Raw genomic sequence first — 15105 nt, 5'->3', positions numbered from 1 at the left:
GGCGGCTGGGGGCCGGGGAGGGGGGGGGGCGGACTGGTCACCGCTGATCAGCCGGCCCCGCGCCGCTGCGATAACCTTGTGATAGTCCGGGGCCGGCTACCCATCACGGGGGTACGGCCGGAGCCGCCGCCGACCGGGTGACACGGCACCACTGTGTCACCGCACCGGCAAGGACAGGTGACGCGACTGACACGACTGACACCGAGCCGCTTCCGGATTCCGCCGAGTGTCACTGCCTGGAACTCAGACTGACAGGTAGGCGCTTAAAATAAATCCATCGCCAGTGACGTATCCATTATCCCAGAAGGCCGCACTCGCCGCTGTTGCATAACCCATCGATTCTCCGTCCCCAGTGAACATACCGAAGGTAATATTGGACACGTATATTCCGACCAGAAGCTATACCGATCCTAAACAGCTGAGATCGCAGAATACAACCCGAGCCTGACCTGACCTGGCTCCGGTCTGTCGGTCCTCATCAGCACACTCGCCCCTATCACTCAACCCTAACCCCAGCCAGCACAAACTCTCAGACGTGAAAAAAAAAAAAAAATCACGAAGAAAGCTCCAGCCCCGGTCCAACGCACGGCGGAGGCCGGTTATGGCGAATGAAGAAGCTCCACTGTGACATCCCGGGTCCCCACACATGTTCTGACGCAGACAGGAAACCACAGGCACACCGCACGGAGTTAAAAGAAATGCCCGAAGAAATCACCTTACACCGTCATTTCATGAAATAGCCAGCACAATCTTTGATAAAGGAAAATCTGCATTTTCTCGTAAACTCACACACACAACCTGCCATGGCAAATACGATACCGTAGGCGACTCATCACAGTGCATATACAAAACAGCAGCGTACATTAGTGTATAGACAGCACGGCTATAGCTGGCACACCGACGACTAAATAATGACCTTGTGCTGACGCGTCACAACCTACGCGTCCCAACGGACAGTGGGAAGCTGACACCCATAAAGCGAAATAAATAGCATAAATAACCTCCTTAGCGACGGCGTGAAGTGACGGCAGCTTAGCAGCCTGCTGTCTTTATAGGTCTTAAAAACGTATTTATCGGTAGATCGTTAGCGACGTGATGGCTCGCCCCCGGCCGCTGCTGCCTCCGTAAATAGAATCATACTCTGTGCACGCGATATAAAATGCCACCCACGTCTGTGACTGCTGCTGAATTAACTTCCCATAAATGCCGACCCTGCGCCGAGTTCCCTTCTCTATCAAATACCACTGGAACGCATTAGAGAGATACACTTGGACCGAGAAGCCGCAGCACTGACACTGTAGGCTATCGATCCAATGTGTGCTCGGTATCCAACCAAGATTACTTTACTACTCTATCCAACGACCCGGCGAAAATATGGCAGCCCTCCCGCTGCTTGGTGGCAGCTCGGACTGCCGCCTGCCGACTGACCAGTCCTGACTTGACTTAGTAACTCCATCACTCCTCCCAACCCTCCCGTCCAGCACACATATCTTCCCGTCCCGCCCCTCCCGCTCACACGTCGTCGAAGATGCCTCTGGGCGCTGCGGGCCGGCCGGTGCGGCTGTAGCTGAAGCCGTCGTCTCCGACGCGTCCGACGCTCTCGACTTCGGGCTCGGTCCAGGAGTCGCGTGCCGGCCGCTCCCGGCCCGGGAACGGCGGATCGGGCGACCCGAGCAGCTCCAGCCGCGCCGACTCGCCCGACTCCGAGCGGGGCAGGAACGAGCGCACTGCGGGCGAGAGAGGTAACGATCAGAGCGGGGCAGGAACGAGCGCACTGCAAGATAAGGGAGGGGTTAGAGCGGGGCAGGAACGAGCGCACTGCGGAGGAGGAAGGGGTGGTTACAGACAGGAACGAGCGCATGCAGATGGCAGAGGGTGTCAAAGGAAAGAACGAGCGCCTGCCGGAGAGAGAGAGAGAGAGGGAGGGTTAGAGTCTGAGAGAACGAGCGCAATGCCAGGGGAAAGGGAGAGCCTTAGAGACAGGAACGAGCTCACTGCTGGGGGAGGGGGGTTAGAGCGGGACAGGAGCGAGCACCCTGCTGGGGAGAGAGGGAGGGGCCAGAGAGGCGCAAGAACGGGGGGCGGGGCACACTGCGGGGGAGGGAGATGTGGATGGGGAAAGGGGAAAGTCATATCAGTGATCATTACAGTCAACCAACTACAGATTCCCGTGATCGTAAGTATCCTCCAAATAAAGTTTCGGCAGTCGACACCTTGAAGGGATTATGGTAGGGCATTGGTGATCACTCTTCGGTCATGTGCAGGACCTATCCTGCTAAGAGTACATTGCTTGGTGCTTCAGCGACCGGAGGTAAACTGTAAATACAATACGACAGAAGCAGTTCGAGCGGAAAGGAATGCGACGTCACCCATTCACTGGAGTTTGGGGCGACACTTCGAGCTAGTGGCTCAATGGTGAAACGGGTAATAACAATGGTGGCGACACTTTTGTATTATTAGTATTTTACTGCCTAATTGGGTCCTCAGCTAGTAGGTAACTGACAAAGGATGGAGGAAGGGAACGTGAGTCACTATTAAGAAATTTGAGCCGGTCAAGTAGGTTCCGAGCTAAATACTCACTGTTGCGCCTTTTTATAACAGTTTCTGCGTCAAAGTAGTGACAATGGCAGGGAAGCAATGGTTTCAATCTACAAATATGGACACAATGTGAATTGAGTACCACGGTTCATAGAACTGCAAATAAAACGGCCGCAAGAAAAATACACCGCCAGTTCTGCTCCGCCATGTTACAAACAATACCTAACTATCCGGCAGCCTTCATTCTACTAAGTAGTAGAATGGGAGTACTCCCATTGTTGATGGAACCCGAGCCAAGCCTCCAAACTAACTATAACAGTCGACTACGCTGCCCAATGATGCGCGACTCACTGCGTTGTTCGGCGCGCTGCACGGCGGCGCGGTACGCCTGGCTGCCCCACCCTCCCCCTCCTCCGCCAGTGGGGGCGGGGTCGGCGCGCGGGGCGGGGCGCGTCTCGGCGCCGCTCTGCCGCTGCCGGCGCCGGTGCTCTCGCCGCACCAGCTCGCGGCCCTCGTCCGTCAGGTCGGTGGTGATCTCGTCCTGGTCGAGGAACTGCTGGAAGCCGAGGAAGCTGAGCAGCCGCGCGCCCAGCGAGAACCACGTGGCCAGGCAAAAGGCCAGCACGCACATGGGGAAGTAGATGTTGAAACCCTCCGACAGGATGGCCAACACGTCCATGTGGCCCATGATCTGTGGAAGACGGAGACAGAAACGATCTCAAAGGCGGGGCCGAGATCTGAGAGAGATAAGAGACGAAGAAATGCCGAATATCGAATCGAAAGATCAACTTGCAGCACTGCCAGTAGACTGGCACTAAAATAGCCAAACAAATATTTGCGTCATGATCGAATGAAACGCCATCTACACAACCAACGGGATCTGGGACCAGAGGTCGTTCACCCGATCAGTCTCCCGACTCCCATTATAACAGTACTCTCAGCTACACATTCTAGTACACAAATTGTTGTCGCCCTACTCCTCCCGGCTGCCCTGAGGGGCCACGTCACTCACCTTGGTATAAGCGGTCTCGTCCACCCTGTCCTTGATGATGTGGCTGTCCATGTGGATCATACCGAGGAAGTTGAGGCAGAGTGGTGGGGTCAGACGACACAGCAGCCTGCGGGGACAGAGGGGGGAGGAGTCAGGAGGGCGGGATGACTCTGCGAGTCCGTGAACCTATTTAAAGCGCAGGGGAAAACACATTGTCATCATAATATAGACATACTTAAAGAAAGAACCAACGAAGAGTTGTGCACAGAGAAGCATACCGTACACTCTTTAATATCGGTGTGAAGTCGTTGCACTTACATCCCGGAGAAGATGAGACTGTGCTGATCTGTCTGGTGGTTCGGAGCCAGGTAGTAGAAGTTCAACACGCGGATCTTGAATATCGTGTAGTAAGTACAGACGCAGAGGTAAGCTATTGTGAGACTAGATATCACCTGTGGAATGAAAAGGAACAGTCAACGGTCACCATTACCTGTGTGTGATCGCCGCTGAACAGAACAATGCCGCAACATCCAACTAATGAGGGAATGAAGAGTACAAACAAAAAATGTTCATGTTTATCTGGCATTGTTCTGATCGATAGACATGGGATCTAAATCATCATGGGACATGAGATCTGTAGATACCTTTTTCTCCACGGTAATCAAAGGAGACATAGCATTACTTTGTTGTACCCGGATACTGCACTTCGATATGTAAGTACCTTCATTGATAACACAAAACTACGACAAAGCCACGCAACCATGAGGAAATGATCCCGCACACCGAGCGCAAGCATGGTCAGTTTAGCATAATGAATGCGGAAAAACAGCCACACACCGACAACAACAACACGAAGTAATCGGACGTTAATTGAACAGTTAACGAACCTCAATCGCCAGATAGTCGTAGTTGGACTTTGCGGCGTTGATGAAGACTGCGAACAGCGACAGTGTCGGGCTCTTGTTGAAGAAGGTGAGCTCCGACCAGACCACCATGAAGGATGTGATGGCGCAGACCACAGAGAGGCAGCGGAGTGCATATCCGCGTAGGCGGCACTTCCAGTACCATTCTGAGGGGAAAGGCGTATAAGAGTCAGATTATATTTCCAAAACTAACTGGACGAATGACTACAGAGCTGAGGGCTATTCAATAAACTGCTAGGCTATTCGTCCATGGGCTATTCTCACTTCCTTTACCAACATCTTCCGCTGGGCCTCGGTACAGTGGTGGTACCGGTAGTTACTCTCACCTCCTCACCTCTCTACCATAGTCCATAGCATCGATTAACAATGTTATGCGTCACAAACTCACAAAATACGCATCCTGGAAATGTTCCGAAAACACCGCAATGGCACCATCACCTTACCTAGCCGCGCGCCAATAATGAGACTGGTCCAGCTGGGCGGTCGGGGAAGGCTCGGTTTGAAGTAGCCGTCTCGGTGACGCTGGTTCTCAGATACGTCCTCAAGCTCGATCACCTGACGATTTTACACAAACGGAGATAGGAGAAGGGTTAGTTCGGCTGCCTGCGACTGTAGAGTGAAATGCATATTGCATGACGTTTTAGCACTCAGCGGGGCTTCCAATACACAGCTCGGCATCTCCAAGGTTTTGCGCCACGATACAGTGTTTGTATAGAACGAGGATATCATTCTCTCTCGGTGCGGTAAAGGTACAGGGGTATCCACACCCCTCTCATTTATAAACTTACCTCCTCCACCAACATCTCGCACTGAGCCTCAGTACGGCGGTGGTATAGAGGAGCGTATCCTATTGATCTCTCGGTGCGGTGGTGGTATAGAGGAGGGTATCCTATTGATCTCTCGGTGCGGTGGTGGTATAGAGGAGGGTATCCTATTGATCTCTCGGTGCGGTGGTGGTATAGAGGAGGGTATCCTATTGATCTCTCGGTGCGGTGGTGGTATAGTGGAGGGTATCCTATTGATCTCTCGGTGCGGTGGTGGTATAGAGGAGCGTATCCTATTGATCTCTCGGTGCGGTGGTGGTATAGAGGAGCGTATCCTATTGATCTCTCGGTGCGGTGGTGGTATAGAGGAGCGTATCCTATTGATCTCTCGGTGCGGTGGTGGTATAGAGGAGCGTATCCTATTGATCTCTCGGTGCGGTGGTGGTATAGAGGAGCGTATCCTATTGATCTCTCGGTGCGGTGGTGGTATAGAGGAGCGTATCCTATTGATCTCTCGGTGCGGTGGTGGTATAGAGGAGCGTATCCTATTGATCTCTCGGTGCGGTGGTGGTATAGAGGAGCGTATCCTATTGATCTCTCGGTGCGGTGGTGGTATAGAGGAGCGTATCCTATTGATCTCTCGGTGCGGCGGTGGTATAGAGGAGCGTATCCTATTGATCTCTCGGTGCGGTGGTGGTATAGAGGAGCGTATCCTATTGATCTCTCGGTGCGGTGGTGGTATAGAGGAGCGTATCCTATTGATCTCTCGGTGCGGTGGTGGTATAGAGGAGCGTATCCTATTGATCTCTCGGTGCGGTGGTGGTATAGAGGAGCGTATCCTATTGATCTCTCGGTGCGGTGGTGGTATAGAGGAGCGTATCCTATTGATCTCTCGGTGCGGTGGTGGTATAGAGGAGCGTATCCTATTGATCTCTCGGTGCGGTGGTGGTATAGAGGAGCGTATCCTATTGATCTCTCGGTGCGGTGGTGGTATAGAGGAGGGTATCCTATTGATCTCTCGGTGCGGTGGTGGTATAGTGGAGGGTATCCTATTGATCTCTCGGTGCGGTGGTGGTATAGAGGAGCGTATCCTATTGATCTCTCGGTGCGGTGGTGGTATAGAGGAGCGTATCCTATTGATCTCTCGGTGCGGTGGTGGTATAGAGGAGCGTATCCTATTGATCTCTCGGTGCGGTGGTGGTATAGTGGAGGGTATCCTATTTTCTCGGTACGATAGTGGTATAATATTCTTACCTCCTCTACCAACATCTCCCACTGGGCCTCGGTGCGGTGGTGGTGCTGCAGGGCCCGGATCACCTGCCGATGCAGGGCCACCAGCGACTTCTGGGTAGGCATGGGCGCCGCGTCCCCGGCTCGCTGCCGGCGCTTCATCCTCTGCTGCAGCCCGGCGGGGACCTTGGCCAGCACCGTGTCCACGCAGGGCCGCAGCGGGTGGCTGCCGCTGATCGCCTCCGAAGCCAGCTGCAACGACTGGCGGCGAAAACATACGGAGACAGAGGGGTCAGGTGAAAGTGCAAAAGGATTGGGTACCTATGTGTGGAAAAGGAGAAATTGTCACTGACGTTAGATGGGTAAAAGGTGCAAATCAAGATAATTCTGAATGGCTTTATGGGATTTGTGGCCAATGACGAATCCTCAAATACGACACACTAAAACATTAGAGACACTACAAAAGCAGCGAGAAAACCAAGATACATTGGTGCTTACCAGCTATGTGAAACTGCACAGCCCTAAAGACTTCCGGCTGTCCGAAGGAGAATTTACCCTTGCATCCCACCTCACTAATGATTGTCGTAAATGGCACGGCATCCAAAGCTCAACAATACACGATGTAGGACAAGCAGTTATTGCTTCGTTTCGTTTCCAAGAAAATATTTGGGCTCCTGAAGCTAATTATCACCAAATTTGGATGGTTTCTTCACTCATCCGTGAACAAAACAAAAAAGAAAATTAACGGTACAAACATGAAATGCCAAACGTCGCAACTAAGTCCCATTGTTGACGGTAAATTTCAACACCGACGCAAACCTGCAGAACCGGTTGAAACATGAAACATCGCAGCGTAATGCGAACAATAAAACTCTCACTCAGGGTTACCTTATCTAGTTAGTTAAAGGTCGACGTTCTGTCGACGGGACGAGAGTCTATGTCCCGTTCTAAAGGACCACGGTATTCAAGAATATCCGTCAATAAAAACAAAGCTAAGCGAGCAGCGATAATAGAAGGGATCACAGTAAAAACAATTTAAATATCCAATTAGTAGCACCAATATTAATAATGATTACGGCAATATTGTAGATAAACAGCCGATGAACACTCACATCCAGTACGTCATCGAGGGCCTCCTCTGCCTCGGAGCGTTCGGCGCTCAGTTTGGCCACTCGGAAGTAGCCGTGCCGGAGGCTCCAGCCGCGCTGGGCGGCGTGCCACAGGGCGCGCGGCACCTCCACTAGGGAGTAGCCGAGCAGCAGAACCAGCAGGAATAGGCCCCACGTGTTACTGGCAGACGAGGCGATCAGCTTCAGGTGCGGTCTGCCGGTCACATTGGCGGCGGTTTGGTGAGACACGGTCAGAGGGAGGAGTTGGTCTAGTTAGAGGGTGGAGAGGAGCAGGTCAGATCAGTTCAAAAGGGCAAAACGAAGAAGTAAGGTCAAAAAGTTGAAGTCAGAACCGGTCATGTGGAGAGTGGGTTGGCTTATATTTGGCCCGAGTTTATGTTATATTCAAACCCGATCAAAGGGGAAGAGCAAAACGGAGGTCACACACGGATGGAAAAATGCACACACAGCACGTCAAGAAAGCGTGACGTTCCCCAATTAACGTCAGCCAGAGACTCCCAGACACCGGTTCGTGCGGCACCAAACGTCAATTTTTTATCCGGTTCCCTGTCTTTCTATCATCCCCTCTGTTCCGTTCCTCACCCGTCGACATGGACGCCCGGCTGCGTGCTGATGTAGATCAGCAGAATGATGGCGATGATCAGGTACGACCCGTAATAGATTGCGTTATCCACCAGCGCCGTGCGCAGCTTCCCCTTGACGGTGAAGTCGCCTGCCTGGGTGTACGACTGCGTCATCGGCATGATGAGCCAGGTGAGCGCCTGCGAGGTCCAGTAGACCACGCGCCACAGGTCGATCATCACTGCCTCGGATACGTAGCTCCAGGGCCGCTCGCACGGTGTCGGCTCCGGGGAGGGGCCGGCCGTGATCGGCGCGTCACTCGAGGAGCCGAAAAAGGCGACTGTGGATGGCACTGCCGTGGTGACGCTGGTGTTGGCGCTGGTGACGGTGGTGATGGTGACGTTGTCCGGCAGAATGGTGTCGTTGGACGGCGGTGCCACGGTAGTGGTGCTCACAGGCAGATCGTGATCACGGACACATTTGTTGTACGCCGTCTGCAACGGACGAACAGAGTCTTGTTAATGCAATGGAATTGTATTAAACTGAACAAATAAATGTTAATAAAACAAACACGTAAAGAAAAATGCAGACGACTTGAAACAGGAGATTCACAGCCACCAAATTACTCGGAAACAAACGAAAATGTCACAAAATGAATAATCTTACAAACCATCGTAACTACTGGGGATTCTAAGCCGTCGAAAAACCGTTTTTACGTGACATACGCAGTTGTTTTACGATCATCCAACGAAACATGTCCACTGGTCTACCCTTCACTGGCCAGTGGCCAGCACTTCATTTAACAGAAACTAAGGCACACTTGCCGCCAACCGCCGTCCCCTCTCCACTCCCCACCCTGCTCGCGCTCGTTTCCTCACCCTGGACACGTCCATGGGGATGACGAAGACGATGATGAGTGAGAAGTACCAGGCGATCAGCACCGAGATCGTGACGAACACGTGGTGGTTACGCCAGTCGCCGTACCGATACAGCAGCGCGGCCGCCACGCAGAAGGTGGCGACAATCTCCACTGACAGCGGGCCCGCTGTCATCGTGATGGTTTGGTATTGATGGACTTCTGCTAGATATCACTGACTCAGCACTGGGGATTTACCTACACTGTGGAGCGATTACGGCTACAAAGTGCACTGATCTCAGAAAGTTTGCAGTCCACTGAGTTGCCTGTGTCACTTCTTGGGTTTAAGTAGTTCAGTGTGCCAGATGTGCGTTTCACATGCAGTGACCAATAATTCACTCAGTGTCTCTGATATAATGCACACGCTGTCCCGGCCAAAATTACTAAATTACCTTCAATAAATGTACAGAACTAATATGTCAATGTCCCATCAATCTGTAGCTTAGTTCTTGGCTAGAATGGCTCCACAGGTTTTCACTCCAGGTCCCACTTATTGCCCAATGTTTCTCTACACTGGCCCTCGACACAGTAGCAGTATGTCAAAGTTTAGTCAAGCTCAACTCCGCTGTAGTCTGATCTCTGCGTGGGACTGGCAGCAAGTTGCGGTGACGTGGTGCAGTTCAGTTCCGGCCAGCGGAGGTTGGCTGTCGCGCCTGGTCACGGGCCTTCTGGTCCGCCTCTCGCTGCATCTGTTCCATCTTCTCCAGCGTCACAGACTTGAGTGGCAGCAGTTTGGGCTTGCAGAGCACCATGCTCGGAGCATCCTCAGAATGCAGCAGACCCTGGCGGGGCAGCACCTCCCTGAGACGTCCACTGCCACTGTCCGCCATCACAGCTCACGGGCAGTCAGACACAGCAGAGACCAGGTCACCACGGGACTGCAGCTGGAACAGGCACAGAAAGTTACAGATGGAAACACTGCCAAAAGCCAACTGATTTTACCTGGCGGCTGGCACTCAAAACCAGCCATAGGTGGGCACGATCCGTTCCTCCGTTCCTCCGTTCCGGAACGCCGTTACAATTTTTAGGAACGGAGGAACGGACTCGTTACATTTTAAAAAGGGTAACGGACCAAGTAACTTCCGTTACATTGGTTGTTCGTTCCTCCGTTACAAGTTAACAGTTTAGTCCGTTCCTTCGTTCCTCCGTTACTTTTCGTTGTCCGAGCGGGTTGATCTTTCAGCTAACCCACAGACATTAATGCAGCAGCGGAATAGTGGATTATTGAGCAGCCCTGACTTGAAGACGGAAGATGGCCTCAGTGTACACTGTACAGTGTACTGGCCTTCCGCAATGAGCCGGCGTTGCAGTATGTGTTCGCAAAGTTCAACACGGGCGTCCCTTCAAGCGCCTCAGTAGAGCGCATGTTCTCAATGGGAAAAGATGTGCTACGTGCAAAAAGGGCTACCCTCTCAGAAAGTGGCAGCGGAACATCTTCAATTAAAGGGACTATCCCACATTTAACATGGGGTTTGAGTTGAGATAGCCAAGTTTGCGGCGAGGTTCAGAAACCACTATCTATCTAGGTTGCAACCCCCGCGGCCTCCTGGTGTTGAAGAAATTCGTTCCCTTCATTTGAAAATGGGCCTTGTACAAGGCCCTATCTTCAACATGGAGCGACCGTTAGTGAGACGTCACCTCGTTTAGTCATTCTGATTTAAATGGGTTTGTTCGTTGAAAAATCGCTTAAAACTTGGTCTGAACTTTGTTGTGGTGCCTACAGAGTAAAAAGAATCAGCTTTATGACAGTAATGTGGCCTGGGGAAGGAGGTAATTTTGGGCTGTGACGTCACATATTTGAAAGTTTGTGTTTGGAATATGGGAAGCCTAAGATGTTTAATGAAAAATAAATGCCAGAACCGTGTTCCTGGTCATCCAATCTATAAAGTCGGGCACAATTTAACTGGTTTTAACAACATTTTAGAAGGTGGGATAGTCCCTTTAACCCTCGCACGACCAGGCCATTTCTCATAACACGAACGACCAGGGGGGGGGGGGTTGTTACGACCCCCCCTGGCGTTTCGAAACGGAAGGTCGTAGAGCTTAGCGGAAAAACCAACGGATTGCTCTCAACGAGATCTCGCGATTGGTGGTATATTTTTTGGTCCTAGGTCAACATTTGACCTACTTATGACCGGTCAAAGGTCAAATTTTCCGAAAAAATCAAACTTTTTCGACTTTCCGCGGCGATTGCGGCAAAACGGTGGGAGATATCGACTTGAAACCTTCACTAACTATCGTGTTCCTTGATCAATTCTCTATCGTTTGGTATGTATTTCGTTTCCCTAGCTCTAAAAATGGCGCGTTGGGAGCGCCGGAAGTCGGCAAGGTCACAGTCGGCGGCAGAAATTCGAAAAATCAAAATTTAAATTTTTGAAATCTGATTGTATTTTTGGATTTGGGAGGTCCATTTGCTCCCTATAGAAGCTAATATTGCTGCATATTCCCATTGAGGTGACAAGAATTAGCAAAATAGTGGTTCGGGCGCTTTTCAAAAATAGTACCGGACGCTGTTCCTCTTGTGACGTCATAGCTCCGTGACCTGACCTGACCCGGTCAATTTTCTTGCACCACACGATAGCCAATGCTTGCCCCAACATGCATGGGAAGTTTCATCATGATCCATCAAACAATGTGGGTATCACCGGCAGAAAACCTAGGGATTCGGCGCACACGTTTGGTAACTGTCGGCCGGAGGCTGTACCTCTTATGACGTCATAACTCCGTGATCTGACATGACCCGATCAATTTTTTTTCGGCAAAAGATGCGAAAAGGTTGCCCCAGAGGGTATTGAAAATTTCAGCCCGCTACGACAAGCCGTTTAGCGTGCACTTCGAAAAAACCTCAGGGGGGGGGGGGTTGATACAACCCCCCCCCCCCCTAGGCGTTCTAGGGTTAAGGGAGAGGGGGGGGGCACTGCCGACTTTTTGTCCCATTCTTTCCATGCAACGCACATAGGGCTAATGTTAAAATGCCAAAATCAAAGGGGGCACGGTGCGCCGGTGCCCCCCCCCCCCCCCCCGTTCCGCCGCCTATGCTCTCAGATGCCAACCTGGAACGTCTAGTGTTCGTGAAGTGCAACCGGCATCTGGCCGGGGACAAGTGATGCGCATCAGTACCACCAGACGTTCCAAGGTTTAGTGTCCAATCAGTGCCCACTGTCTTGGTAGATTTGGTGGGCATTCCGCTTTCTCGGTAGGTTTAGTTGGGTCAGAATGGTCTCAAAAATGTTTGAAATACCCAACATTTTAACGTTTTTTATTTTGCTGTAACGGAGTAACGGACTAAAAGAACTTACGTTACATTATATACAGAGGAACGGAGGAACGAGTAACGGAAGTCACGTTTTGAGGGAACGGAGGAACGAGTAACGAAGTTACAATTTTGGGGAACGGTGCCCACCTATGAAACCAGCACACCAACAGCCTCGGTAGTTTACTGTGTAACTTAAATCTTAAGTGTATCAAAGAAGTTTACAAACAAAATTATGTCTCAGTTGTCTTCATCTTAACAGGAAAAAAGAAAATCAAAAAGATAAACACAGATGCTATGTGTGTTTTGGAATTGGTGTCAATTCATTGACTGTATTGAGCGTGGCTGAGGAGTCAATGGATTTTAGGGTGACTCAGAGTCCAGCTCCAGCTTGAAAAGTCAACTCTGACTCCAACTCTGACTCTGGACAGTTCTATTAAAATCCATATCATGGTATTGAAGTTAAAGGGACACTCCCACCTTAACATTAGTTTTGAGTTGAGATAGCCAAATTGGTGGCCATGGCCTGCAGATACCGGTTTGGGCACTCACAACATCGACAAATGCTTTAATTCGGAGATATGGAATTTCAAACTTGCAGTTTTCGGATTCTAAGGGGCTAGTGCATTGGTATGCCCCCTTAGAATTTGTGACGTCAGTGGAGATCTAACGATTTTAAAATCTTTTACTAAAACGTTTGGTAGCACGTGGTGGTATATGCTGCTTTGCGCGCAACAAATGCCGCATTTTCAAATAAAGTCGCTAGGAACAGCGGAGATCCCAAAAAGTAAACAAAAGTAAAAGTCTAATATCTTGAAAACCGGTGAATATTTTTCGATGAAATTTGGTAGATATTCGTTTTCGCTCTTTCTGAACCGAGCAACATCACTTGCGTGCCAATTCATTAACTTTTTGAAGGTGGGAGGGTCCCTTTAATAATGAATGGAGACGTTTTATCTTGCCTGAAACAATCCCTTGCGTGTTCCAAGGCTTTACGTTGCAAATATGCATTAAAAATAACATGCAGAATCAAAAAGCAGGTTCTGGGGAATTCAGCGTCTTCTGCTTCTTTCTTGTTCTCTGAAAACGTTCTTTCAAAACAGCGAAATGGCCTTTTCTGACAATTTCTAATTTTGAGCGCAGTATCATCAATCAAACAGGTGCAGTGCATGACGTTGAGCCATGCAGCGTTAACTCCCACTCGACTCTGGATTCAGAGTCAGTATTTTTTTTGGTGACTGACTCTGATTCCACGCAGAACTGTTGACTCTGACTCTGACTCCAACTCTGACTCTGCAGCCCTGGTATTGATAATTGACTATTGAGTATTGAGAACTGTTTCTTGTGAGTTGTGGATATATTTTGACCGATTTTGTAATTTTGTATTGCTAGGAAATGAAACCAAAGGAAAAAATGAGGCATATACTGAACCTTTTAAAGGGAAACCTATGATTACACATCTTGCAATGGCAGGAAGGTTGCGCCTATGTTCAAGTGCTACTTTTTACTTAATTATCACATCAAGCCAACTGCCAAGTTTCTGAGTCAGACTTGAAAGTAAAAGAATACCTGTTTGATCGGAATTTTAATACCTATCAAACAAATAATGGTAATTGGTAACAAGATGAATTGAGAAATTACCTACGTGTCCAGCCCTATGCCGTTCTGACACAAATAAACCCAATGCCATTAAAATACAATAAATCGAAAATACAGCAATTATCCCAGCTATGGTAGGTAGGTAATGTATTCAATAAACAACAGAAATATGCCAATGCCGATCAATTTTAGCTGCGCATCTTTTGTCATATTAGCGCAGCTTATGCGATTCGAGGTGACTGTGAGGAAAGCGACCACTAAATCATACAAGCCAGCAAACTTATGTTAATCAGCAAAAGGTGGCGCTGGTTTTCACCGAGACATGAGGGCATCTACAAGTTTTTGGGCCCTTTACACTCTGAAAAATAGCCGAATAAGTAATTTACCTATGCTAGTAAAGATTAAAAACATAAAAGGCCAGTATATCAGGATATGGCTGACTGGTCAACGTGCGGTGCACTGCCCGAACCCCGACGTCTCTCCCGGGTCGTCATCCATATGGCGGTCCCGGGTCTGTGTTTAGAGTCCAGGCCTTCCGTATATGGACAAGCATACGTCACAACTGAGTAACTTACAGCGACTGAAGTGAAGAAGGCCCCGCGCCGGTGTACCTAACAGTCGCCAGTCAAACGTAAACCGTTACCCACTGGGTCGGGTGTCATCCTTCGAGATTGATATTCAGCATTCACACGATGGAACAAGCTCGATAAATAAGCTCTTTAGCCAGTCAGTAACGGAGCCCGTGATGAGCAGCTGCGCCCGGTTGACGAGTTTGCGAGGTGTCCGTCGATGCACCTGCTGTTGTAGGTATAACTGTTCGCTAGCAAAAGACGCACCATGAAGGCATCTCTCCGGCGGTGGCTTCTATGTGTCACAAAAGCACTAGGCCAACCAGAAATGGTGCTTTCGTGACGTGCTGGGTAAATGCCATGTTCTGGTCGTAGTCGAGTCATCAATCGGTCAATCACCCGCCAATAGGTATGGTCAGGCGGGGGCCGGCTTCTGCCGTTTACCAAAGTAGTCAATCCAAGGCCACTGTCAGGTCACGATTTTTTTAGTTTTTAATATAAATTTAGCTTGAATGTTTGAGTGAACGATTACTCATTAAGTCAATTTTTGTCACCTCTGGGTCACCAGTGGCCAGTGGGTCACCATCGGTCACCACTGACTACCGAGTCACTATTGGGTCACCATGGGGCT

The 15105-nt window shown here is 50.1% G+C and overlaps 1 protein-coding gene across 3 annotated transcripts; it reads right to left on the bottom strand.

Moving 5' to 3' along the window:
* Positions 1-368: 368 nt before the first annotated feature.
* On the bottom strand, positions 369-14066 carry LOC122380485 (LMBR1 domain-containing protein 2 homolog). Of its 3 annotated transcripts, none has more exons than XM_043363679.1 (11): positions 14021-14066; positions 9016-9937; positions 8159-8631; positions 7559-7769; positions 6471-6707; positions 4896-5007; positions 4417-4598; positions 3848-3981; positions 3551-3656; positions 2890-3229; positions 369-1727 (listed from the first exon to the last, which is right to left on the bottom strand). In XM_043363679.1, the coding sequence occupies exons 2-11, from the start codon at positions 9187-9189 to the stop codon at positions 1513-1515; spliced, it is 2184 nt and encodes a 727-aa protein (XP_043219614.1). In that variant the 5' UTR covers positions 9190-9937; positions 14021-14066; the 3' UTR covers positions 369-1512. The 3 variants fall into 3 exon arrangements, with proteins under 3 accessions (XP_043219614.1, XP_043219613.1, XP_043219612.1); XM_043363678.1 differs by having other exon boundaries at positions 13948-14059; XM_043363677.1 differs by having other exon boundaries at positions 13952-14034.
* Between the last annotated feature and the right edge of the window lie 1039 nt (positions 14067-15105).

This window comes from Amphibalanus amphitrite, unplaced genomic scaffold (genome assembly GCF_019059575.1).
Source record: "Amphibalanus amphitrite isolate SeventyFive unplaced genomic scaffold, NRLGWU_Aamphi_draft 000098F_arrow, whole genome shotgun sequence".
NCBI classification, from domain to species: domain Eukaryota; kingdom Metazoa; phylum Arthropoda; class Thecostraca; order Balanomorpha; family Balanidae; genus Amphibalanus; species Amphibalanus amphitrite.
Note: the sequence above shows the minus strand (reverse complement) of the source record. Positions and strands in the feature narration are given on the sequence as shown.

Bases quoted from the DNA above. Each gene is read 5' to 3' on its own strand.
- LOC122380485 (XM_043363679.1), bottom strand. From the start codon at position 9,189: ATGACAGCGGGCCCGCTGTCAGTGGAGATTGTCGCCACCTTCTGCGTG. The intron at 3,657-3,847 runs GTAAGTGCAACG...CTGTCCCCGCAG, and splicing joins AGTCTCATCTTCTCCGGGAT to GCTGCTGTGTCGTCTGACCC. The intron at 3,230-3,550 runs GTGAGTGACGTG...CGTCTTCCACAG, and splicing joins ACGAGACCGCTTATACCAAG to ATCATGGGCCACATGGACGT.